At 41.3% G+C, this 27215-nt stretch overlaps 1 protein-coding gene across 3 annotated transcripts; it reads left to right on the top strand.

Annotated features, from left to right (window-relative positions):
- On the top strand, window positions 1–27215 carry TBX2 (T-box transcription factor 2). Of its 3 annotated transcripts, none has more exons than XM_033921876.1 (7): window positions 1–344; window positions 3866–4133; window positions 7052–7198; window positions 10532–10608; window positions 10965–11134; window positions 13880–14451; window positions 25331–27215. In XM_033921876.1, the coding sequence occupies exons 1-7, from the start codon at window positions 262–264 to the stop codon at window positions 25778–25780; spliced, it is 1767 nt and encodes a 588-aa protein (XP_033777767.1). In that variant the 5' UTR covers window positions 1–261; the 3' UTR covers window positions 25781–27215. The 3 variants fall into 3 exon arrangements, with proteins under 3 accessions (XP_033777767.1, XP_033777766.1, XP_033777765.1); XM_033921875.1 differs by lacking the exon at window positions 1–344 and adding an exon at window positions 1591–2775 and having other exon boundaries at window positions 10965–11092; XM_033921874.1 differs by lacking the exon at window positions 1–344 and adding an exon at window positions 1594–2775.

Below are 27215 nucleotides of genomic sequence, written 5' to 3'. Positions count from 1 at the left end.
CCGTGTCTTCTCCAGACGCCCGAAGACATCTGCGCTGTGGCCGGGCGATCAGCTTTCCTCGGTTCCAGATCCGGGACGTCAGAAACCTTTGCTTGGCTCTGGAGAGAAGAGCGGATGATTTGGAAGGAAGGCGCTGTTTGAAGGTTTTTGGGGTAAATATGAAGTGACAAGAGATGGTTCTTATTGTAGGACGTCAGCAGACTGGCGCCAAGAGGCTCTTTAACAAACTGAGTTTTCCAGTTAATCAGAACAGATCTACAAATGGACTTCTTAAAGGGATACACACCACCATACCTCCTCCTTCCCACAGGAGTAAGTTGGAAGCTGCAGTTACCTGCAAACAGGTAAAAATCCTTAAACAAATAGTATCTACTTTAATGTTTTCACATTTCGCCTACTCTCACTTCTTCTTGAAGCCTCAGGTATGTATGTGATTATAACTTTACCAACAAAAACGGATTTATCCCCTCTGGGATTCTAATGAGTATAGTTTTAAAGTAAATTGAACTGATGCTTATTGATCCCTCTTTGTATTGTCCAGTTTGTACCGTTGTTCTCCGAAACAGCACAAAATACACACTAAAAACGCCTGAAGCATTTTGCCCTCCTCCAGACTCAAGTCCCGTTAGAAGTGTTCCTAAAACATTCCCCCTTCCTATTTCCTATTTAGGTTAAAACACAAGAAAAGTAAGACACCAGCCACACTGTAGTTACATCTCGCTGTACAGGAGACAGCACTTTTATTAAGAACAGCCATAAAATAAACAGCTTCAAATGTCTAGCCGTCACTCACCCCGGTTTTGTCCTATTATTGCGGAAATCCATTCACTTGTGCCTGTTTCCCTTCTGCTGAACGCTTCATTTCTAATTGAACGGTGCAAGTGACCTCAGGGTGGGATTTAAAGCGGCGATGCCCCCCCACTTTCTCCAGGTCTTGCCGTCCCCACACACAGCCCGTGTAGGTGCGGTGGTAGACCTAAAACACGACCACACTGACGACACCATGTGCCATGCTCCTGTCCTCTGTCTCTCCTCACTCACTGGTATGAGTCCACAGTAATTCGCTGTGCAATGGATTTGGGTCTGATATTTGTCTCGGTGGGCCCCACCTCTAATCGACTTCCAGTGCCCATTGCTAAAATCTGGCTGAAATGTACTTTCTTTCTACCCCCACAGCTCCTCCCTTTGCAACAAGTTTGGAGAAAAGAGGCTTTCTATGTGTGCTTTGCCTCTTGTAATTTCCGAAATCCGAAAAAGTACAAAAGCCCAATATTAGAACAGTTCTTGACTAAAAAAAAAGGAGAGAAGAAAATTACTGATTTGTTTGAAAAAGTCATTTCTCGTCTGAATTTTGCGTCAATATACTTTTTGAATCATTACTTTGGATCTACATTAAATGCTTCGCTACTAATTTGCAAGTCCACTTCCTTTGTTAAAAAAAAAAAAAAAAAGAGTGCACATTCTGTTCCGTGTCAATTTTGCACTTTGGATGCGGTTTGAAGTCGATTTCCTGAACGAGGAGGGAGGTTCTTCCCTTCCCTCTCGTGCTGCCTCCGCGCTCGGGGACAGCAGAGCCCACTCGGAGAAGCTTTCCCAGGCGGCGGAGAATTCAGAGCTAGACCCGGTCTAGGGCAAAGCAGCCGCGGTGGGTGGAGATTGCGCGCGCTCTCCTCTCTCATTGGTTCATTTTTTACGCTGTTGACATGTTTTCTTACTGCTGATGCTTCCGACACCTTCTACTTTTTTTTTTTTTTTCCTTTTTTCGCTTTCTGTACTCTTTACCCCCACCCCCTTTCTCATCTCCGAGCTTGGCCGGAGCTGTCAAAACCACGCCTATGGCGTTCCGCAATTGGTGGAAAAAGCGTAAAATCAGCAATCAAGGAGGCTCGGCTCATTAGCGAGGGGGGATCAGAGCGGGAAGGGACATGTGAGATAGTCACAGCTTTACCGGGATCGGGACCAGATCTCACCGCTTCGCGCCGTGATTTTGCAGCAGGATCCGGCTTCACCGCAGAGCCTCTCTCCTCACTCGCGATAGCTGACTTCTGGGGTTGTTTGTTTGTTTGTTTTTTCCCCCCCTTTCTCTTTCTCGCACTACCCCCCCCCCCCCCCGCCTCAGGACAAGACTGATCTTGGGAAGCTCGCTTGCCAGAATTATTCGTCGTTTCGGCTCAGAGCTGCTCGCCGCTCGCTTTGCTTTCATTTTTATTTTTCTAGCTCGGATCATAGTCTGATTTCCATTTTCGAGCTGTGCGATCGCCCTTCTCCTCCCACCCTTTCTCCCCCCCCTTCCAAAATCCACCCGGATCATCGTTCCTGTTGGTTTTAGCAATAGACTGAGGCCAGTTGTTTATTTTATTTTATTTTTTTGGACGGTACTTCTTTTTCTCCTGGATTTTTGGATGCACCGATGAGAGATCCAGCTTTCCCGGGGACTGCCATGGCTTACCACCCTTTTCACGCTCCCAGACCGGCCGATTTCCCCATGTCCGCTTTCCTGGCGGCGGCTCAGCCTTCCTTCTTCCCGGCCTTGGCGCTGCCTCCGTCGGCTTTGACTAAATCCATCGCGGATCCCGGCCTGGCTGGCGCTGCAGAGGCTGGGCTCCACGTCTCGTCTCTGGGACATCACCACCAAGCGGCTCATTTGCGCTCCCTGAAGAGCCTAGAGCCCGAGGAAGACGTGGAGGACGATCCCAAAGTCACCCTAGAAGCCAAAGAACTTTGGGACCAGTTTCATAAACTGGGGACCGAGATGGTGATCACTAAATCGGGAAGGTAAGACTGACAACCCATCCCTCACGTCCCCCTACTCCCAAGAGTATTCACAAGGACCGATCCTTTCCTTTATACGTAGGCGCTATTGTGGAACTAGAGAAGTCTAAAGTTTGTTATTACGGAGACATAATATTGTTGAAAGGGAGAGAGGGCGAACGGGATAACTTACGAGTACGTGAAAAACAAACGGCATGTTAAGTAGTTCAACATAATATTGGTTTATGAGCTTTAAATGCCCGTTTTTTAAATTATTAAGCTGGGGGAAAAATAGAAAATAAATACGATTATATTCAGGTGTGAATTTAAGCACAAGTGCTTAAATGTGAGTTTAACCTTTAAAACTATATATTGCTCTAAAAAAAATCTTCATAGAATAATGCTTAAAATAAATAAGGACCCTAGTGATCTCTCTTCCCATAATACAAGTCAATATTACTTTTTTTCCCAGGTTTTCAGAACCTTCCCACGTGGTATGTCACAAAGCCTCAAATTTCAAATAAGGAAAATAATCATGCCAACTTAAAGAATACTACATCAATGTTATCTCTTTCATTTATGGATACTCCGACCAAAATACACCCTAAGCATTACCTTAGCTTTCACGACAAAGTCTAAGATTAAAAACGTAGGCTGACACACTAGCAACATTTTAAGACAGGAAACACATCTAATGTTTATAAAACTGTGGAAACTTTATATGGTAAAACTGTACCTATAAAATCTGCTAAGAGGTAGAGACTAACGTTCCAGAAATATAATTTGGGAAACGGAGGGAGACCATATGAACTCTTATTATAATATTCAAGAACAGATTACTTAAAACACCCCATAGAGATTGAAGTTTATGCCATCATACACTGAAATTTGATCATGTTAGTTATAAATTAGTTATGTTCAATTCATGGTACGGTAGATCTGAATTTCTCTACATTCAGTCGATACATCATTAAAATGTTAGGATGGTTTTTTTTTTTTCGCCCAATAATTCTTTGTCTCTCAAGGAACTGAGCCATAAGACAGTGGGCTAGAAATTCATATTGTAAATATTTATTTACTCTTCTCCCTCTTCCCCCCCTCCTCCCTTCTGTAGGAGAATGTTCCCTCCATTTAAAGTCCGTGTGAGCGGCCTGGACAAAAAGGCCAAATACATTTTGTTAATGGATATAGTAGCTGCGGATGACTGCCGGTATAAATTTCACAATTCTCGCTGGATGGTGGCTGGGAAAGCTGACCCTGAAATGCCCAAGCGTATGTACATTCATCCGGACAGCCCTGCTACGGGGGAACAGTGGATGGCAAAACCAGTTGCCTTTCACAAACTGAAACTAACCAACAACATATCAGACAAACATGGGTTTGTAAGTATGAATATCACTTTACGAGAGCACCTTGCATTAACTGCAGGCGAAACCTTGCAAAATAAACACAGATTCTATTCTGCCTCTTGAAATTGAAGAAAAGAGCTCCCCACTTTGTAGCTTGCTGAGCCGAGACAATAGAAATCCCCAAAGCTGCTTTAGTTTTGAGCATAAATACACTGATAACACTGTAGAAGCCAGCACCGTAAACCATTTTGTGATATATTTCGGTCAGATATTTGGTGTACTAGAATATGTAAATAGAAAAATGTAATTTGAGGGAAATAGTATCTTTCTGGAATGTAGGCTGTGGAAATGTTAATAATTTTAATGTATAAAATATGTGCAGTGGCTGCCTCTGCTCTTCTAAAACAAGATGATCAGTATATGGTGAGATAATTGATGTGTACACGACATGGACACACATCCAGCCCTATAAAATGGGAATGTTTATAATGATTGCATACGGTCTACTGTCCTCATATTATCAGGGATTTGGAAATGCAGAGTGGATGCTATTAGGACCTGGTTTTAAAGCACTCGCCTACCATTACAAACCAGATTCTTAAAAAGTAATGAATGGGTGGTGATGATTCCGGACAATGCTTTGAAGATAGCTCGATATGGTTTTTGACAAGGGAAAAATGCAAATCACCTTTTATTAAGTATTGTCTTGGAATATTAGTGTAATTATTATTAATGGATATCTAAAAAGTGTTTTAAACTTATGATTAGATATTTTGCTTACAAAATAAATTATTAAAACCAGGGGTAATTTAAGCAAAGAAATAGCCTAGTTTTTGCCTAAGGGATTTTTCTATGACCACATATCTTTATTGTAGTTTTGAGCCTTCTGCCATGGCCTGAAAAAATAAAATAAAAGATTTTCTGAACTTTTAGTCAATGTTTCTGGTTAACTCGTGAAAAGAATTTCTAATAGACAGCCTTTTAAATCTCTAAAAATGTTTGGGATTAAATAAAGCTGCTGAAATGAGGTCAGAGAGACAGGATTTGTCTGAGTGGGTTTCTGCGTGAATGAAAAAAAGGCTTCCAGCTCTGACCCTTGGCGTCTCCCTGGATCACTTAACTTTTGGTGGAGGCGTACAGAAGCAATAAGGAAAAATACGTGCCCATTTATTTGAAGCCTCAAGTACTTTGGCTGAATCTCCCTGAAGTATAATTCCGTGATGGGGGAAGGGGCAGAGCTGGAAGTTCTGCATTCAATGTAGCAACATACACATAGCCATGATTATGTGAACGTTACAGAGGCAGAAGCTACAAATTAAAACTTAGCCTTTTTGAAAAAAAATGTATTAATGGCAAACGGCAAACTATAGAGGGACATGGAGATACAGAAGACAACAGCAGAAACTGCTGCCCTAATATTTTAAAGAAGCGCATATATGAGGGCCTGCTGAAAAGTTCTCGGCCCAACCAAGAAGAGAATGATGTGGAGCCATGAAACTTACGAGTTATCGCACACTTTTCTTGACACTTTTCATTTCAATGATATGAAACGAAACGAAAAGTGTCAAGAAAAGTGCGGGATAACTCGTAAGGTTCATGGCTCCACATCATTCTCTTTTTGATCGGGCTGAGAACTTTTCAGCGGCCCTTCCTACACTGGGGCCACTTGTGTTTTATATTAGTGGATAGCTCTGTAAATTGCACGTTTGTATGCTTTATTTGTTTCATTATTGATTCTGGTTTTTTTTACTTAAAAACAATCGAAGCATTTTTATTAGCACTTTACAAGAAGTGTTGGTGAACTGATACGTCTGTAAGATTAAGACAGATGTATGTACTTTTATCAATAGAAAAACCAAGTTAGCTCAGCCCTTTGACAAGCATTCTAAGAGATAAAAGATAACGCTGACTGTTCTTTTCTGTAATATGGTAATTAACTGGATTTGAGAACTCCTGGTAACTTCCAGTGTCCGTCAATCAATTTCAAAGGTAGTTACCACCCCAATCAAGAAAAGCTATAATGCCTAAGGAAACAAAGCCTAAAATAAATTTTTGCGGCTTGTAGAAGATAACATGTGTTGAATGATAGATCATAGGTTGTATACACAGCCCTAGTCAAACGGATAAACAGATACTGTAAAATAAAGAATATTTAATTTAAGAAAATTGTTGATTCAATCTGCGTGTTTCTAAGTCTTCATGGTTTATTTCCTGTCTTAAAAGATTTTGCTCTGGAAGTTGTGTGTATTAAATCTGAAAGTCTAGAGCTTAACCAATGTCTATCCGGTACTTTGATCCTAGGCAAGCAAGTGGATCCTCTAGGAGTGGAGATTTGCAGGCCTGGAAGGGAAATTTTGCATTATTTTCATTACAGATCAATTTTACATTAACACTGATACAGCATTCATCAGAACAGTGTGATTTCGGAAGTTTGTTTAGTTTAGCTTGTAAACTGCATTGAAAGGTACCTCCAAAACTATCACATTGTTTCCTGGGGTATGTCATTAGAGCAAGCATTTTCGACCTGTCTCTGAGGAAAGCCCTTGTAATTTAGGCCACATATTCTCTAAGTCTAAAATTTAAACAGTTTAGGTCGAATATCGCTTATGTTTATATAGGTGAATTTTATTAGAAAATTCACCTATATACTCTGTTTTGTAGAATAGTGAGTAGAACAGCCTCAAGTGGTTTGCCGATAAATGTAAAATTATTGACCAATCCCTTCCCATGAATAATTCCAATATAGACAAATTGGTACGATTTTTAACCATGGTGTAAACTGGTAGTACATTTTTTCTTCATTTTTTGTACAACCTACAATATATTATCCAAAAGGATCTCGCTGGTATTCGATAAACAGCAATCCTTGAGTTATAAAAGAAGCTGTCATCTCGTAATTATTTTGACCCCCAAATTGTTAATTGAACCCTTTGGAATCTTGTGTTTTGCAGACGATTCTGAACTCCATGCACAAGTATCAGCCTAGATTTCACATCGTAAGGGCCAATGACATCTTGAAGCTTCCTTACAGCACCTTTAGGACCTATGTGTTCCCAGAAACCGATTTCATAGCGGTCACCGCATATCAGAACGATAAGGTAAAAGGAGCCCTCTCTCTCTTCCGAGCAAAACACTATGGACTGTTGAAAACTGAAAACTTACAGATATTGGTAATGAGGATAACTTTGCTAGTGTTCCTTCTAGAACCCCATTTTCCTAAGATTTCTCTTCCATTTAAGACTGGGGGGAGGGGGTAAACCATTAGAAAAGTTATTTTATCATATATCATAACCATTTTTTGTAACGTTCAATATCATCCAACATAACCACAATTTTTGCAGGATAAAACAAAGCAAAACCTTCAAGCTATGCTCTTTCTCAGTTTGTAGCTTGAGTTAACTGCCCCCCCCCCCGCACCATAAAGTTTAAGAGATCATCAGTCTTATATTTAAAAATTGTGAACTGTTGATAAAGCCAAGGTCAGAAAGTCCTTATTTTTAATAAAGTGCTTCTCCACATGAAAATTAAACACCTGTCTTGGGAGCTGACACAATATAAACAGACTAGTATTTTAGCCCGTTACATTAACGGGTGCTAGAATATATGTCTGTCTTTATTTCTGTGTCTCTCTCCCTCCCGCTGTCTTTCTTTCTGTCTGTCTCTGTCCCTGGCCCCCTTTGTCTGTCTCTCTTTCTGTGTATCTCCCTGCCCCTGTGTCTTTCTTCTTTTCTTTCTGTCTCCCTTCCTCCCACTGTCTGTCTGTCTTTCTTTCTATCTATCTGTCTCTCTCCCACCACTTCCCTGTGCAGCAGCAGTAGTGTTTCCTCTACCCCCCTTTCCCTTCCCGCGGTCTATCCCGCTCCCTTAATCCCTTACCGCCCCCCCTTCCCTTCCTGCGGTCCTGATTACGAACCTGGCGATTCTAGCAGCGTGTTTACCAGTCTTCACACGCTGCTTCGCGTCCTTCTACTGCCCTGATTTACTCTGGCACGGCCCTGATGACATCATCAGAGATGCGGCAGAGCAAATCAGGGCAATAGAAGGGCCCGAAGCAATGTGTGAAGACTGCTGCACACGCTGCTGGAATCGCCAGGTTCGTAGTCGGGACCGTGGGAAGGGGAGGGGGCGGCAAAGGACTCGGGTCCTGGGCGGCGGGGTCAGCGCAAGAGCCGGGGTGGAAAGTTGCTGGGCTTCTTGGGTCTGTCGCGGAAGCCGGGCTGGCTCCGTTTCTCGGTTCATCCCGGGAGGGGGGGGGGGCAGGAGGCGCTCTTTGTGCCCCAGCCCTTCGGAGAGTGCTTGTGAGTAGCCGGGAAGTCTAGGCGGTGACAGGGGGCTGCGGTGGCCATCTCCGAGTGACACCAACTCTCGCTTCTCCTTTTCTGTCACTCCCGGACCGCTGCCCGCGCCCTCTGATGACTATGGTACACTTTTATTTTCCCCCTCTATAAATGTCCCGCCACCAAACGCGCCTTTCGCATCTCTAGCGCACCTTCGGATATGTAGCAAGCGCGCATGCGCACTCTTGCCAGCACATCCCGACAGATCAGATCTCAGGGAACACGCGGTGAGAGTGTGTATGCGCGCTTAGCGTTTTATTATTATAGATAGATTTGTTATGCTTCTAGATTAAAAAAAATACATACTATGCAGATCAAACTTTTTTTTTTTTAAAGGGGGAGGGGTGCGGCACAATGATATTCATGCTGTTCTAAACAAATACCAAAGCTCTAATTTACGTAGTTTTAACATTCAATATTGTAAAATTGGAATGACCCCTTTAACCTTTAAGATATATCAGAATAGCATTTACATTTTGCTGTTAAAGATGTTTGCTATAGAGTTTTCATTAGAGAAAAGTTCTGTGCTTATTGAATGGTGCCAGGGCGCCACCTCTACAAACTGCCCAAACCTTGACCCACACCTCCACCCCTTGTTGTTGATGTTAATTGACAGCTCCATCTGAGGGTCCTGGTGGGCTTGTTTTCATGGTAAACTTTATGCCAAAGAGTCACAATCGATTAAAGAACACTTACACTGCAACCATAGCCTCAAGCCACCCAACACATATATACCAAGAGCAATTCTACCTTTGTTGCAAGCAGTTTTAATGTGAATTGTATAAAACAAGTGCAGTTTCCCACCCACAAATACAGAAGAATTACAGGGGCCGCTGAAAAGTTCTTGGCCCAGGCAAGAGGAAAATGATGTGGAGCCATGAAACTTACAAGTTATTCCACACTTTTCTTGACACTTTTCATTTCAGTGAGGCAAATGCATCTAGCAAATGGGCACATGTACAGGGAAACCAAGCCATTGTGACATCACCGATGAAGTTAGTTCTTAGGCATTGGTGGAATGAGGCATTATGACATCACAATACGAGGGGCCGATGAAAAGTTCTCAGCCCAGGCAAGAAGAGAATGATGTGGAGCCATGAAACGTACAAGTTATTCCACACTTTTCTGGACACATTTTGTTTTGAAGCGAAAAGTGTGGAATAACTTGTAAGTTTTGTGGCTCCATATCATTCTTTTCTTGGTTGGGCTGGGAACTTTTCAATGGTCTCTCCTATGTGCAAGATTCTCACCCCAGTGTTTAAGAGGTGCTAGGTGTGCTGGAATTGTCTCGAGGGGAAAAAAAAAGCAATTAGTTTTTACCCATATAATGTAAGAAAGATCAGACATATAGTTTTAAAGCTAGCATGGAGGGAACATATTTCAAAACTATGAATTATTAATTTAGTTAGGATGGGGTGCTGAAAAGTTCTCAGCCCAGACAAGAAGATAATATGGTTCAATCAATGATCTGAAACAATGTAAACACCCACCCCCCCAATAGAATTTCGTTTCTGCGAATTGGTACTTAATAATACTCTTTTCAGCTTACAGTGGCAAATTAACGCTCAGAATTTAGGAAGTTGATTGGGCGGAGAACATTTCAGCACCACCTGGTAATGTCACCAGCACATATCGGTATTTCGTGAAAGGCAAGAATAGCTATTAACCGAGGCAGCCATGTTTAGCGCCATCTTTCCTCCAGGGGGCCGTGAAAATAACTTCCTATCATTAAGACTTTATTAATAATTCAAGCCAAACCTCAGATCATTTTTAATAAAGCATGTGGTGTGTTAAATGAGGGATTTTGTGTCTGAAGCAGAACCTAGTTAGGAGATGACATCTTGCACTGATGAACTTTAAGGCTAAGAGCTCATTCAGTCTCAGAACTTTTGCTAATAGAAACATAATAACATGACGGCAGTTCAGTTTAAACGAGAAATCTTTAAATAAATAAATAAATAATAATCCAGAGCTGAGCTGCAGTCGCCTGTATCATCATTCTATCAATTCTCTTAATTATTTACAAAATGGCTTTTACTATCTAGCTTTATTTATCCAAAATGTATGAAAGCGAATTTTGCATTTCTTTTACAGATCACACAGCTTAAAATCGATAATAATCCATTTGCAAAGGGTTTCAGAGACACAGGGAATGGAAGGCGAGAAAAGAGGTAATACTCAGAACAGTTTAAAACCTATGAACATCTATATATATGTTACCCCCCTCCACCCCAATTAATGCTAGAGGTTGAAAAAATAGTGGCGTAGAGAGAGAGTGAGCGTGTATGTGTGTGTGACCTTTAGATTATAATTTTTAAATATATGTTATATCTTTCTAAAGATAAATGTAACATATTCTGAAGGTATCTCTTGCCTTTGCATGCTTAGAAGTTTGTGATTTTTATATTTATAGATTTCTTCGTTCCCTTCCTCCTAGATCTCTTTGATCTTGAGTTCCAAGGTTCCCCTGACTTACTCAAAGGTGTTGTCACTGTTTTTATGGTTTTGTTCTTTGTGTTTTCATAAGGAAACAACTGACGCTGCCTTCCCTGCGAATGTATGAAGAGCAGTGCAAACCTGACCGAGACGGTGGGGACTCGGACGCCTCCTCCTGTGATCCAGCTTCAGGCCGAGATCTTTTGCACTCTCCCCTCGGTACGGAGCCTAGTCCCCTGAGACTCGGTCGAAACACCAGAGGTGAAGGCTTTTGTGTCTTTCAGAACTCTTCCTAATCACCACAGTGCTATTCCCATAAGAGGTCTTACTATTATGAAATCTGTTTATTTAAGATCTTATGCATGGCTCAGGAGGCAGATTTTGCTGATGATCATATTGTGAGTGGTTTAAGGTGAAAACCCAGAGTCTCTGCTGTAATCGCTCGTCTTTACTATCAGATTTTTCACAATTCTCTAAATCATTTCTTTTCTTTAAATCTTTCGCCACATTCTTTGGTTTGGTTGCACCTGTTTTAACCCCTCCTTCTATAATTAGAGTTCTCTCTCATCTACCCACTTTTCATAAAGTACCGAAGATATATTTATTTTGGAAATTTACTAATGATCCTTCTTTTTCAAATAATCAATCATAAAAGTTAAAATTCTGGCCTAAAAGATATAGATCCTCTTTCACCAAGGTGCGCTAATGTGTGCATGTTAGTCTATGGACGCATTCGCGTTTAGCACACGCTAATTCGATTAGCGCACCTTAGTAAAAGAGGGGAGATAGTTTCTGTTCTAATCTCCTATATAATTTTATTAATATTTTGTTAACCAAGTTGAGCCCTCCTGTTGGCATGAATTGGTATAAAAAAAATCAAAGATTACATTAGATTAGGTTCCTTTTTTCCTGGTTCTGACTAGAATTTTCACCCACCTTCTGTCCAAATCCTATTTCCTCCTCTTTATTAATAGATTATATAATCTCATTTACAGCAGAATTTTTCTATTCTGACCTTTCTTTTAAAATAGTCAATAATTTTACACTTATAGCTTTCATTGTGCTTTTCTTTTTAAGTACCTTAGAAGATTAGGTGCTTTCCCCCCTTAATCTGAATTTTGCTTTTATCCTTTGAGTCAAGGAAACAAGTAATAGATTTTTATAAAGTGTATTTTTTTTCTGTTCTGCATTCATTTGGCATAACTACAAAACAAACTGCAAGTCTCCTGATTAACCAGTAAATACGATTTTCATATTGTGACTGGCTTGCAGATTAGTTCATAAGAACATAAGAAGTGCCATCTCCGGATCAGACCTTCGGGCCATCAAGTCCGGCGATCCGCACACGCAGAGGCCCTCTGGCATAATTTTTAGTCACCCATATCCTTCTATGCCTCTCGCAAGGAGATGTGCATCTAGTTTGCTTTTGATTCCTAGGACGGTTGATTCCACAATAACCTCCTGTGGGAGAGCATTCCAGGTGTCAACCACTCTCTGCGTGAAGCAGAACTTCCTGATATTAGTCCTGAACTTGTCCCCCCTTAACTTCATTCCATGTCCTCTTGTCCATGTCAAATTGGACAATGCAAATAGTTTTTTCTGCTCTATTTTGTCGATTCCTTTCAGTATTTTGAAGGTTTTGATCATATCCCCTCGCAGTCTCCTTTTCTCAAGGGAGAACAATCCCAGTCTCTTAAGTCGATCCTCATATTCCAGTTTCTCCTTTACCTTTTATTAGTTTTGTTGCTCGTCTCTGCACCCTCTCCAGCAGTTTTATATCCTTCTTTAGGTTGGGAGACCAATGTTGGACGCAGTATTCCAAGTGGGGTCTGACCATTGCTCTATGACCCTCTCCGATCTACTCGTGATTCCCTTCTTTGTCATGCCTAACATTCTATTTGCTTTCTTTGCCACTGCTGCACATTGTGCTGACGGTTTCAGGGTCCTTTCTATCAGTACACCCAGGTCCTTTTCTTGTTCGCTCTTACCCAGAGTTGCACCTGACATTCTATACTCGTGTTCCTTATTCTTACTGCCTACATTTCTCCACATTAAACTTCATCTGCCATTTCTCTAACTGACACAAATTGTTTCCCTAGTCTGAATCTACCAAAATCATTCTGTAGATTCTACCTGTGAAGTGAAACCGATCTTGAACACAAGGTTCCGAACCATTTCTTATTTCTTTAGCTTTCTTTTATATTATTCCTCCTCTGGTAAGACCCTCTGTATAAAGACGGGCTTATTGATTTTATCTCTAGCAAGAGCACGTCTGAGAAGGGTTATGATTTGGCTTTATCGAGACTATCCATCATTTAATTTGTAGTTGGGTGGATGGGGACAGAAAAACAGGGACAGGGAGAAGAACTGGCCAGTTGAAAAATGGCAATTAGAAATATTATTATTATTATAGCAAAACTTCCATACCTTAGCATATTTCTAAACTTTAGCTTTGCTGGTGCCCAAATTTCTCTTGTAATTCCATGGAACTGCCCAAATGTCAGGCTTCTTAAAGCTACATAATTACAGTAAAAACTCTGCATGTTTAATAGTTGCGTCTGGTAACTTTTTACATCATCTTTGCCTTTTAATTTCAGTCTGTCCTTTCTTTATAAGCTGATTTATTCACTTAGGTGATGGTTGTGAGAGAGTTTAAGGCGTCCTCGGCATCTCTGCAATGTTTTATTTATGTAGTCACATAAAACCGGAGAGGCAGATTAGATCCTAAATGTGTTCTGAAAGAAAGAGGCTCAGGTGTAGGATCAGCGCGACAGTGCTTCTTGCGTCGTACTGTGTCCAGGGCCTGGGGGGAAATTCCATTTAACTTTCTCTGTTCAAAAGGCTGAACATCCGCACGGATTCAGACACTGTCCGGTTTTAATTTTGTTTTGCTTTCCTTTGTCTGGAGTGGGAAGAAAAGAATTATCTGTTCCACAGTTCTCTCTGAAATTTTCATTTCTGGGCTAGGCTTTACATTAATCGGCAGAATGTTTCCTTTTTATATAGATGAAAAATCCTGTCTGGACAGTGATCAGGAGCTGGAGAAACCCGAAGAGAGATCCACTGGAAGCCATAGTCCTGGTGAGCCTTCTACACCAAGCAGCCCCCGTCTTGAAGAAAGAGTAAAAGAAAGACCCAGCCCTGAAAAGAAAGACAAGTCTCCCGACTATCGCAAGGACCCAGAAGGCGTTTTTGGTGGCCGAACCCTAGAGAGGGACAGACTGGAAAGCAGGAGGAAGGAGGAAAACAAGAAGGACTCCGAAAGTGGAAGCATAAGCAAAGACAACTTTGCTCCATTAATGATTCAGACTGAAAGCCCGTCCCATTTAAGTGCTAGCCATTTGCAGAGTTTAGCTCTGTCTGGCATCCACGGGCAACAGTTTTTTAACCCCTTAGGTGCTGGGCAGCCCCTGTTTATCCACCCCGGACAGTTTACAATGGCCCCTGGGGCTTTTTCAGCCATGGGCATGGGGCATTTGTTGGCCTCAATGACTGGGGGAGGTAGTCTAGAGACTGGAGCCACTGGGACAGCCGCTGCATTTCCATTCCACTTGTCACAGCACATGCTGGCTTCTCAGGTAAGAAGACCCTCATCTGTTGACCAAACACTGCTTGTCTTATGTGCACAGAAACAGTCATAATCTTAAAAACAAAACAATGTTTTTTTAACTTGCAGAAAGAACTAGTTTGACATCCTCTATGTGCAGAGTGAAAAGTGGTTTTGTTTAGTCAAGATACGCCTTCTGACACCTCCGTTTTCTCTGATTCGATTTGCTGCTAATCTTTCAAGTATCCCTAAGCATTTTCACTGAGAAATTAAAGCTATGGTCTTATTAATGCAGGGTTCTATTTTGAATTACCAGGGGCTGCTGAAAAGGTCTCAGCCCAACCAAGAAGAGAATGGCATGGCTATGGTTCAATCAGTGACCTGAAACAATGTCAAAAACAGAATTTCATTTCTGCAAATTAGCATTTAACCAATAAGATACCGCTCTTTTCAGCTTCAGTGGCAAAATGACGCTCAGAATTTAGGAATTTGGTTGGGCTGAGAACTTTTCAGCACCTCTTTGTAAATAGCAATTTGGAGGTGAGTTATCGGGGACTACTAATGCTGTAATTGAAACCTCTGAAACTGGGGACTGATTTTATGATTTACCCTCAGCTAAAGAGAGAGAGAGAGATGGATGCACATACATTAAAATATTTGTGATGCTATTGTTTTTTAAATTCCTGATTAATGTTACTTAATTATCCATCCCATTTGTCAACATTGAGGCATGTTCTAATGCTATAATTAAATTGATTAAGGATCTATACCAGGGGTGGGCAACGAGGGCCGCAATCCAGTCAGGTTTTTAGGATTTCCCCAATGAATATGCAAGAGATCCATTTGCATACAATGGAGGTAGTGCATGCAAATAGATCTCATGCATGTTCATTGGGGAAATCCTAAAAACCCGACTGGATTCCGGCCCTCGTTGCCCACCCCTGATCTATACTAACACATTCATAATTGACAGTATGGCTTCTACACTCAAACTGCAAAGGAATTAAACAATTGCCTTGACTTAGCAAAGCACAACACAGTCATGGAATAGGGGAAAAAGACATCAGAAGTCCGATAATGTGCAGCTGTGTATCCTGCATAGGTCTAAAATAGTCTTCTACACCATAATTTTTTTTAACACAATTCTTTATTATATCAAAGAGCTTTATTTGATTTAGGGAGGCAGCTACAACGTTATTCGTTTGTGCCCCTTTCTCCATCTAGGCCAGGGGTGTCAAAGTCCCTCTTCGAGTGCCGCAATCCAGTTGGGTTTCAAGGATTCTCCCAATGAATATGCATGAGATCTATTTGCATACAATGGAGGCAGTGCATGCAAACAGATCTTGTGCGTATTCATTGGGGGGAAATCCTGAAAACCCGACTGGCTTGTGGCCCTCAAGGACTGAGGTTGCTCACCCAGTGGTTAGAGAACTGTGGTGAACAAGGTTGAAAGTCCACTGAGAATCCTTGGGCCAATCACGTCATCTTTCATTGTCTCAGGTGCAAATATAGAGAATAATATGTAAAGTCATTTAACCAGCCAGAAATGGCTCCTGGCCGGTTAAATCATTTGTTCAGGGCTAACTGGTCATATTTATTTTAAAAATTTCTATACCGTCTAGTTTCTAGGTGGTTTACACTATATCCACATACATATTCATAGGCACTTAACCTTATAGTGCTGCTGAAAATGTCCAGTTAGTGCTCAACTCAAAACTGGCTATTTAGGGGGTGTTCCGGGGGGGGGGGGTCAACACTTGGCGGGTTAAGTGCGAATATTGGTTAATGCAGTTACATTGCGCCATTGGTCATTCACATCAGACTATTGTGTGGGCCCCTAGAACCAGATTCTATAAATCAGTCTTTCTCAAGCCTTTTCAGTTCTGGCAGACTAAACAGAGCAAATGTTTTTCATGGCACAATATAACTGAAATTATAAAATTGTAAAATCAACAAAATTAAATTTGAGAGTTATTTATTTAAAATTCTTTAAGCTATGTATGGGTAATTGTAACAACAGTGAAACAAAAGTAGATAGAATAGAATTGCTAATCAATGTGATGGTTGTGCTTGTTTTTTTAGTGCAAATTAACTCAAAACGCGGCACAATAATTGACAAGCAAACACGCATTTCATCACCAACCATCTGCAGTCGTTTTCTTTTTCTTGATTTAATTTCTGTCAGAGCTGAAAATCCAAATTCACAAAGATAAGAAGATCCAAACAGTAACAAAGCCTTGATTGCTTTGTTGCTCATTAGGATAACTACTGCATAAAAAAATAAAATTACTTGCCATTAGTTTTCAAGGACCATTCATGTCAAAGGATGGGTGATTATATCCTTACGCACACAGATGATCATGACATTGACAGATGTACATGTCATCTATTCTAGTGTATACTTATGAAGGGAATTTTTAAAATTAAAGTAAGATTTCGGAATCTCTCATGAAAGCTTTTTGGGGCACACCACTGAGCTTTGGCACACAGTTTGAGAGCATGGCCCGACAAATGCGTGCAGGACAACTGCGCCCCGTCAATTGCGGATTCTTTTTTGTCTTTCTGAGGGTTACGAAGTAACCTTTTTTGAGGGGCTGGGGGGAACCCCTCCACTGCACTTAAAATATGCACTTGGTATCTAGTGTTAGCGCAATTGACGGGGCGCCATTGTCCTGCGCCAATTATATAGCACTGAAAGGCGTACACAGCACTGTACATTTAGGCATTTATTAGACAGCCCCTGCTCAGAAGAGCTTACAATCTAACTTGGACAGACAGACATGCCTAACGATGCCTACCTGAAGGTTGGCATGGTTAGGGGTGGAGAATAGGCATTGTTGACAAGTAAAACATGGCCTAATGTGCCGGCGCCTACCCCTAGGATGTCTGGCGATGCCTAGGCGCTGCTAGGCGGGATTCTATAAAGGAACCTAGTGGTGCACTGGTCAGTGCTACAGCCTCAGCACCCTGAGGTTGTGGGTTCAAATCCCACACTGCTCCTTGTGACCCTGGGCAAGTTACTTAATCCCCATTGCCCCAGGTACATTAGATAGAGTGGGAGCCCGCTGGGACAGTTAGGGAAAAATGCTTGGGTACCTAAATAATTAGTAATCCGCATAGAATTGTAGGATATGCGGAATATAAATTATAAATAACTCCCCCCCCAAAAAAACAAACAAACCCAAACTGAATGGAACAGCACCTACCATGTAGGCATGCTTAGGTGCTGTCTATAGGTTCTATAGACAGCCTACAAAGTGGCTAGTAATAAATGCTTCTATGGTAATTATTTTAATGGCAATAGTAACACATGGCTATTAATACAAAAAGAAAAGAAAAGGAAAGTAAGCCATATTATGTCTGCAGCAACAATGGTCTTTGCACATTTATTTATTGAATTCGTTTTCTATGCCGTCCTCCCCAAAGAGTTCAGAACGGGTTATAGGTTGACATATATAACAGGTTAGAATTTGCCACAGTTACAGTATAAGTTTTTTTTGATACAAGTTTTTATTCTAGTTCGACACATACTAGGGATCTAATACCAATAGAAACATGAGGGCAGATAAAGGCCAAATGGCCCATCCAATCTGCCCATCCGCAGTAACCATCCTCTCTCCAAGAGATCCCACGTGCCTATCCCAGGCTTTCTTGAAATCAGACACAGTCTCTGTCTCCACGACCTCTGCTGGGAGACTGTTCCATGCATCTACCACCCTTTCTGTAAAAAAGTAATTCCTTAGATTACTCCTGTATAGAGGTTACAGGTTACAGTTTGCCATAGTTACAGTGCAAGATTTTCAATATAAGCTCTTATCCTAATGTGACACATAACCAAGGATCTAGTACCAACATACAGTATTGTATTGGCCTTAGGTATGTTTTTATCGGATACACCTGTGCCAGGGCGCTAAAGCTACTTTTTGCCGCAGCTTAGTAAATGGGCCCTTGAGTGAGAAGTATATTAACTATAATCCAGAGGGAATTTTAAAAAAAACCTGGAATCAATTCTGCAGTACAGTGAAGGATATTATCCCTTGGTATAGAAAATTGAATAAATAACTAAAGACCCCAAATGCAGTCGGTAGCTTATGGTTCTGGATCAGCATTTTTCCCCCGTCGTCTAACTACCTCATCATAACTATGGATCATCTTCTGAAGTGGGTTCTATTTTCTTTTTAAGAAATTGTATTAATTCATGGAATTTGCAATGACTTAACAGCCTGATCACAAGCAATTTTTCTACAGATATCACTAAGTTATGTAGAAAACATATGCTTAAAAAATAGTTCTGGGCCAAGCAGGAAAAATGATTGCAACTTTAAGATTTTTAGTTGCTGAATTTGGGAAAAAAAAAATTGAAATGAACTGATTTGGAATTGCAGCCCTATAGAAGCCCTATTCATGATATACATGTATCGAAATCAGCATTTACACACATGTACAGTACATAGCAAAATATGTGCACAATCTGATTTTCAGAAAGCAGGCATTTTTACATATATAATAAGTACATGTATGTGGCAAGGGGTGTGTGTTGTGGACGGTTGTGGATGGGGCTAGAGCAGAACTGAAATCTGCATATGTATTCCCCACTTCATATAGGGAATACACGTGTGTGTCCAGACAGATAAACATCAGGATTTTCATTTGTACTTCCCTATGAGTAAGTGCAGTTATGGTTTAGTAAGAGCTGCCCTTTTATAACAGGTAATTAGATACCCCTCCCTTCCCCAATCATACAAGCCCCCTTCTGATCACACAACCCCATCAAACAACTCCCTCTCCAAACCCCCTCTAAGCCTCTCCTGCTTAACCAAAAGCCACTTTCTCTCCCTCCAACTCCTGAACCTCCCACCCACCCTCAGGACCTACCCAGAGGTGGTTTCTAGTGCTTTAGTGTCAGTTAGCACGATGATCCCCCTCCATTCCCCACCCTGGGCTAGTTTCAAAATGACTGCGGTGAGCCTCTCTTATGGGATATTCTCCTATATGGAAGGTTGGCCCTCTAGTGGTTGTACTGCAAGAGTGCTGCCAGGGGGTTATTTGAGAACTAGCCCATTTGGGAACTAGCCCAGGATGGGGCAGTAGCAGAGTACAACTGTTCTTGCTGACTGATACTGGGCCACCAGGGACCACCTCCAAGTAGTTCCTGGAGGTGGGTGAGGGCTCCAGGGGGTAGGTGTGGCTTTTGGTCTAGGGGAGGAGCTAGGAGGGTTTGGAGATGGTGGTTCCAGAGGGTGAGGTGGTGTGTTTCCTCAGGAGAAGAGAGTTGCCTAATCAGGTGGATTGTCAGATTAGGTTAGGAATGGGTGGGGGAGGTAAGCCAGTAAAGTGCTATAGGAGGCAGTTCTTAATACACCTTATTGCATATGCTCTTTGTGCTATCAAAGCTGGAAATAACCTTGTAGGTTTGCTAAATTGCACTTATATGTAACATGAGCGGCACTGACACGTGTGTGTTGCTACTTTACATCAACCTGTGTAGGTCCTTCCCCCAAACCTCTCTCCCTGCCTGTCCTAGGCATTTGTCCCTGGTGGCACCTACATATTTATTCCTTCGTGCGTTTTAAAACAGACTCTGTGTGGGCAGATCCTGTCCTCAGATACTACCATAATTGTAGATGTACTGACTTAGCTGTGTCAATTTTGATTTCTATGCCCTAGCTAAAATGTGTCTGCTTGTGCAAAAGTTCACTAAGGTTTAGGGGCAAATTTTGCAGATATTTCTGCAAATGGGCCCTACTCATGAAACCCTCCCCCCCCCCCCCGAAAAGTCAGAAACACTGGCGTTGTTGCATGTTTTGATGGTGTTTTCACACAAATACCCCCCAAAAATTTTTATTTATGACGCTTATCAGAATGGCGCTTGGCACAGTTCTATAAAAGGCATGCGCCATATACAGAATCACGCTTAGTAGCTTTACACATCACTAACATTTAGGTGCACCTATTTAGGGCAAGAAAAGCCAGGCCTAAATACCTGTGCCTAAGTTGTGCACAGATTGGGTATATTCTATAACAGTGCGCTTAACCTTTAGGAACACCCACGATCCGTCTATGCTCCTCCCCCTGGCCACACCCCCTTTTGAGATTCACACATTAAAACTGACGAGCACTATTTTATAGAATGTGCCTACCAAGTTGTGCATGTAACTTCTAATTAGTGCCAATTGGCATCAATTAGGTGTTAATTGCCAATTATTGGTGCAGATCGGCTTGCTAAAAAATGAAGTTGCCCAGGTAAATTAGCTGTGCACACTGATTTGCATATGCAACATAGAACACTACTCATTGCATATCTTTGCATAATTGTAATGTTGATCAAAAAGAGTCCACCACCTTTTGAAAATAAGAATCTTTTACTTGCGCGATCACGTTGTTGATTTTCTATTACTTACAAGATCACTGAAATATCCATTGTTGTATTGGTTACATTAGCTTTGTAAGAGTCGGTTTCCTGTAAACAGTGACTCAAATAGGCACAGCTGTGTGCTTATTCACTTTTTTCTATTTGCAAATATGAATATTAATAGTCCTCTCATGTTAGCTTGGTACAAATCCTTTTTTGGACACGTATGAGGGGGTGCTGAGAAGTTCTCAGCCCAACCAAGAAGAGAACGACATGGGTATGGTTCAATCAGTGATCTGAAACAATGTCAAAAAACATAGAATTTTGTTTCTGCAAATCGGCACATAACAAAATAAGATTTTCGGCTACAGTGGCAAAATACGAGTAACACTCAGAATTGAGGGAGGGGGGTTGATGGGGCTGAGAACTTTTCAGCGCCCCCCTCATATACTTGTAGAGGACTTTAAAGTCAGGCCAACAGACTGAAGAATATTTAACAGAAATGTCACTTTTTTTTGTCATTACAGTATATCAATATATCTGAGTCGTTGTACATTCATAATACGTCTGTAAAACATCAACAGTGGACTCCAGCATTCGCTCCCCTCCCATCTGACCCAGTAACTTTCCTTCTCTGCTCTCTGCGTACTTTCTCCCCCCACCTTAGGTAGAGGAGTGGCCTAGTCAGTAGTTAGAGCAGTTGTGAATTCCATTCCCATGACTTCATTGCCCCAGGTACAAAATAGGTCCCTGTCTGAAAATGTGTAAACCACATTAATATAAAGTCACATCTTTCTCACTCCATCTCTCCACCCACCTCCAAGACATGCACTCTCCCTATTCCTCTCAAAACACATTTCCCCCGTGTTCTCTCTATCCCCCTACAAGATACACACTCCTGTCTACCACCAACCCCAGGTTCGTTCTCTCTCTCTCTGTGTATCTCTACTCCCCACGAGGCATATTCTCTTCCTCCCTTTCCTACATCTCCCCTAGTTCCAATAACCACCCCTCCCCCCACAGTTGTGGCATAACTGGCACACCTCTTCAGTTCTAGTTGGCTGCATCCATCACGTCTACCCTTCAGTGATGGGCCTCACGCATGCTAATGCTGGTATGGGCTTCTGTACCCATCATTCCAGTGGCCAAGACAGTTGATCTTTCCCTTATATATTTAAATGTATATAAACTCAACCAGAAACTGAATGATAATTTTTTTTATAAATATTCTAGGGTTTTTCCTTGAATTAAAATGAATTACACATTCCAGCTATGAGCTATTGAGAAACAGAAGGGAGAAAATCGTTTGCAAATAGAATCAGAAACGTCTTCCTTGGACCATGTAATACTTCCCACACATTCAGATACATTGATCTCAAAATCTGATTGCAAAAGCAGACATCTAGATACGGGGGAGGGAGGGGGATGGATTCTATAAACGACCCCCCAAAGTCAGATGTTCAGGATATTTATTCTTTCATTTGATATACACAATGAATATGAATGAGCTCAAAATGCATGCATTGGAGACTCGGTATAAGGAAATTGTTCTCGTGCATATTCATTGCAGATATCCTGAAAACCTGATTGGCTGAATGTGCCCAAAGACTAGTTTGAAAGACCATTAATGCCTCCCTCCCCTTTTACAAAACCATAGCGCAGTTTTTAACACCGGCCACAGTGGTAACAGCTCTGATGCTCATAGGAATTCTATGTGTGTCGGAGCTGTTACTGCCATGGCCAGTGCTAAAAACCACGCTACGTTTTTTGTTGTTGTTTTTTTATAGGGGGATGTAAAAGTACACACAGGCTTCCATAGTGTACAGATTTTTGAGTCAGGTTAAATAGTGGCATTGCTGGGGATGTTCTAAGGTTGAGGGGATAAATAAATATGCATGTGATTTTTGTTATTATTTCTCTACTACGGTTGGATATATGCACACTCTTTTAATCCCCCTCGGTTCACACAAATAGCAGGTGAAAAGTAGATGAATATTTTTAGCATGAGTATTTTATGTTAACTAATCACCAAAGAGAAACTACCCGGGTGGGTTTCTTTTTGAAAATGATGCAAACTTTGCAACTACAGGAACTATTTAAAAGGAAGGAATGGCATAGTGGTTAGAGCAACAGCCTTGGCACCCTGAGGTTGTGGGTTCAAATCCTGTGCTGCTCCTTGTGACCCTAGGCAAGCCACTCAATCCTCCATTGCCCCAGGTACAGTTTTTTTTTCATATTTATTAAAATTTGATGCAAATGCTTATAACATAGTTTCAAAGCGAATTACAAATATAAAAAGGGGTAATAAGAACATTTCACACATATATTAACAAAAAATAGACAGACCTACAGAAAACCATTAGATAGATTGTGACCCCCTCTCCCCCCCCCCCCGGGATAGATAAACTGATTAGATAACTTTGGGTTCTTTATACTAAGGCGTGCTGGCCGTTTTAGTTCACACTAAATGCTAAAGCATGCAAGCGCATCCATTATATCATATGGATGCGTTAGTGCGCATTAGCATTTAGCATACGCTAAATCGGCTACTGCGCCTTAGTAAAAGGGCTACTTTGTAAGGCAGTATATAAATACCTAAAATAAATAAAAGTTATCTCCATTTTTTTTCCCTTCTTCTTACTTTATCCCCCTTTTATAAAACCGCAATAGCAGGCTGGCATGCTGAACGCTCTGCTATGCTCCCGATGCTCATAGATGAGCATCGGGAGCAGCGCAGAGCATTCAGTGTGCTGGCCTGCACTAAAAACCGCTATCAAGTTTTATTTAAAATTTGATTAAATTGCTTATCAAACTTCTAAGCGATATACACAAATTAAAATGGGAACAGAGCTTTAAGACATACAGAATTATTAACTAGTATGATGTACAAAATGCATGTAAACAGTTTTATAAAAAGTGTGTGTGTGGGGGGGGGGGGTAGATTTGCAAATCAGGTTTTTATTCAGTACCTTTCTCTGCATTTTCCTAATTAACGGTGGCTTTCACAAATCCATGGTAGATGAAGTCAGTGTTCCAACAGTCATAAAAATGCTACGAGTGTCCGAACATTTGTCTTGCTGGTCCACACGTATTCTGCTTCTCTTGATGATTGATGTTGCAGCTTCATTTGAGCAGTGTTTGTAGCCTATTGTAGTCCGGTTTCAAGTTGTCATAAATAAAGTTTAAAAAAAAATAAAAGCCAGCGTTAATTAGGAAAATGCAGAGAAAGGTATGGAGCACAGGATAAAAGGGCTTTGTTAAAAGAACCCTAAATCAAGATTTAAAAAAAAAAAAAAAAAAAATCCTTTGGGGGACTTTAGATGATTTTATAATAGATTTCTGACTTGTAAGATATACAGCATTGCTTACAAAAATAAAATGCTAATAATATCTTGGAATCTGTCCCAATAAGACAATGATATCTTATCAAAGCTCTGTTGAAAAAATGTATACTGTATGTGCTGACATGTAGCAGCAGGATATGTATTGGCCTGCTTACCTCTTGTCTCCCCCCCCCAAAAAAAACACACCCTTCTCACCAATAACCAGACCAGACTCTTCTTGGTAGAAATAGCCGCAGCTCTGTTTATTAATAACCAATTAATTTAACACACTCACAGAACAAAACTGTTTCCCAAGCTACACAGTAAACCATAACCAATAATATTCGGCCCCCCGACTCTGCCATGCCAGCAAGGGTCTGGGGGGGGGTGGCATGTCCCTTTAACCTGAGGCACCAGAACCCAGGCACGACTCCCTGCTGGCCCCCCGCTCATCTCCTGATGAGCCCCACCAGAGAGTAGCTCAGGATAACCGTAAACCCAAACCATACCCCAGCAACAAACCGAACCAGAAAAAAGGGGGGAGGGTGGGTGGGAAAAGCTGCCTCGGAGGACCCAGGAAGAAGCCGGCTTTATCAACTCCGCCTGGCCGTTAACCCCGCGTTCCACCTAGCAGGAGGCCGCACAGTAGCAGGAAAACCTGCCAACCACCAAGCTGCCTCCTCTCCTCCCTACGCCCGCCTACCCATGCTGAGCACTCGTCCCAATGGGAGACAACGTGGGCCCTCCATCCCCATGTTACAGCCACCCATCGAGATGGGGGCTCTGGGGCTCTCCTTCAGAATCTATGTTGATCCTTGAGCAAATTGGATTCTTTGGACATTGTGTTAACTTTTATAGAGACTTATAGAGACAATGTGGTCCATCTGACAGCAGGATTTAAATAGCCTCTAAAATTCATATGGAGCAGCATTTTCACTTGTTTTTTTGTTTTTTTTTGGGGGGGTGGAAAGGGTGTTGTTTTTCTTTAATGTTTTGTGTGTGTGCTTTGTTTTTGTTGGACAGTCTTCAGTAGGAAATTGTTGTTATGGATTAGGGCTCAGATTTAAAAGACCGTTACAGTTTCATAGCAATTCTGAACATTTTTTACTCTTGGAGTACTTTGTTTTAATAAAACATCCCAAAGCTCATCATTTTAGTGGGTGGCAATGTAAGTGAATGTGATGGAGACCAGTGTTGAAGGTGTAGTAAATTATGTCTTTTCTATTTTATTCCAGGGAATTCCAATGCCTACTTTTGGAGGACTGTTTCCCTACCCTTATACCTACATGGCGGCAGCGGCTGCCGCCGCATCGGCCATGCCCGCCACCAGTGCTGCCAGTTCCCTCGCTAGGAATCCATTCCTCAGCAGTGCCCGGCCTCGCCTCCGCTTCAGTCCTTACCAGATCCCTGTTGCCATCCCTCCCAGCTCCAACCTCCTCGCCACTGGACTGCCAACCAGCTTGAACCCAGGATCTGAAAGCTCTAAACCGGGCAGCAGCCGGGAATCTAGCCCTATCCCCGAGCTCTCGGTGCACAAATCCAGCAGTCAGAGATCTAGTTCAAGGTCCTTGTCCCCAAAGCCCCCCCTGAAAGATTCCATTAACGAGTTGCAAAATATCCAAAGACTAGTCAGTGGATTGGACAGCCAGAGGGAAGTGTCTCCTGGCAGGGAGACATCCAAGTGACCGTTTTAATGGGCAATTTCCCATCCACAAGGCCTGCAAAGCACTACAATTGGGTACAGCACAGTATAAATATTTATTGAAAGCGGCAATGATCAAAAGACCAGAAGCAGAAACAAATGGATTGCAGAAAACCTCTGAACCTTCCTTCTTCATAAAATAATGTGTGGAAGGAGAACAATAAAGAAATGGCATTTTAGTGTTGAGAGAGATTGGAGCCAAGCGTCCTCTGGAGAAGAAAATATGCAAATCCTTTCATTTCTTTGACTGAAAGAAAAAAAGTTCTGGCACTAAGACACAAAAACTAAAAAACCTCGGAGGAAGAAAATATTTGAACGGGAACGTGGATTTCCTCTCTCTTCCAGCAGAATATTCTAGATAAGGTCCCGCCAATCCCTGTAACGTTGGGGGAGGTGGGGGAGGTGTAAGGAAAGATGCTGGAAGAGGAACATTTTTCCTTTGGAATGGACCACTTTATGTTAATGAAGAAACTAAAAAAAGATATTACATGAGTATTTGTATTCTGATTGTAATACGGTAGCAAATAATAGAACACTCCAAGCTTAGCACCAGAGTTACTGTCATGCGCTATTGCTTTAGCTCACACTAATTTCATTAGTGTGTGTTATTTTTACTGCAGGTCCCATTTTATGAGGTGGGACCTAGGGACTAACAATGCACATTCATGATGTTAGTGCATAGTATTGTGTTAGCGCAGATCAGTAATGATAGCTAGAAATGAGAAACTACATCCAAGATGGAGTTTAAAGGATGGGAAGATAAAAGCTCCCAGCAAAATTGGTACAGCGTGGCTTAGGCATTTCTGATCTATCTGTGTACCTGAAATATTTATGAAATAAATAGTAATTTGTGTAAATAAGCTATAATGACCCCAGAATATGCAAATAGATTTAATTTATTCAGAGTTGTACATGGTGTGTACATAATATTTAGATTTTAACTCATGGCATTTAAGATTTTTTTTTTTTTTTTCATTTTACATGATACATATATATTGTAAATGGAAAAAATATTTAGCTCTTTGTGGAAAGGTGATGATTAACTGTGTTTTAAATATTGTTCATCCCGCCTGTTCCTTAGGACAATTAAGTGCCATCATCACATTTTTAGACCATGCAAGCATAATTTAATTGTAGAGGGATGTTTTCAAATACAAATATTTCATCAAGTAGTTAACCATCCTTACAGCGCAGGGATAGAGAATGCAAGGATTAACCTCAGGTTTTCATTAATTTTTTTTTTTTTTTTTTGTTCATTCCAGTACAAAATAAATACAATTGAATTATCACTTGAGTTGTATGCTATATATATTTTTTAAACCATGATTTAAATATGTGCTGGGTATCCGGGTATCTATCTATTAATTTTTTTTTTTTTTTGATGAATTATGTCACATCTTTCAATAAAAAAAAAAATA

Source organism: Geotrypetes seraphini, chromosome 15 (assembly GCF_902459505.1).
Source record: "Geotrypetes seraphini chromosome 15, aGeoSer1.1, whole genome shotgun sequence".
Taxonomy (NCBI): domain Eukaryota; kingdom Metazoa; phylum Chordata; class Amphibia; order Gymnophiona; family Dermophiidae; genus Geotrypetes; species Geotrypetes seraphini.
This window is presented reverse-complemented; position numbering and strand designations above follow the sequence as displayed.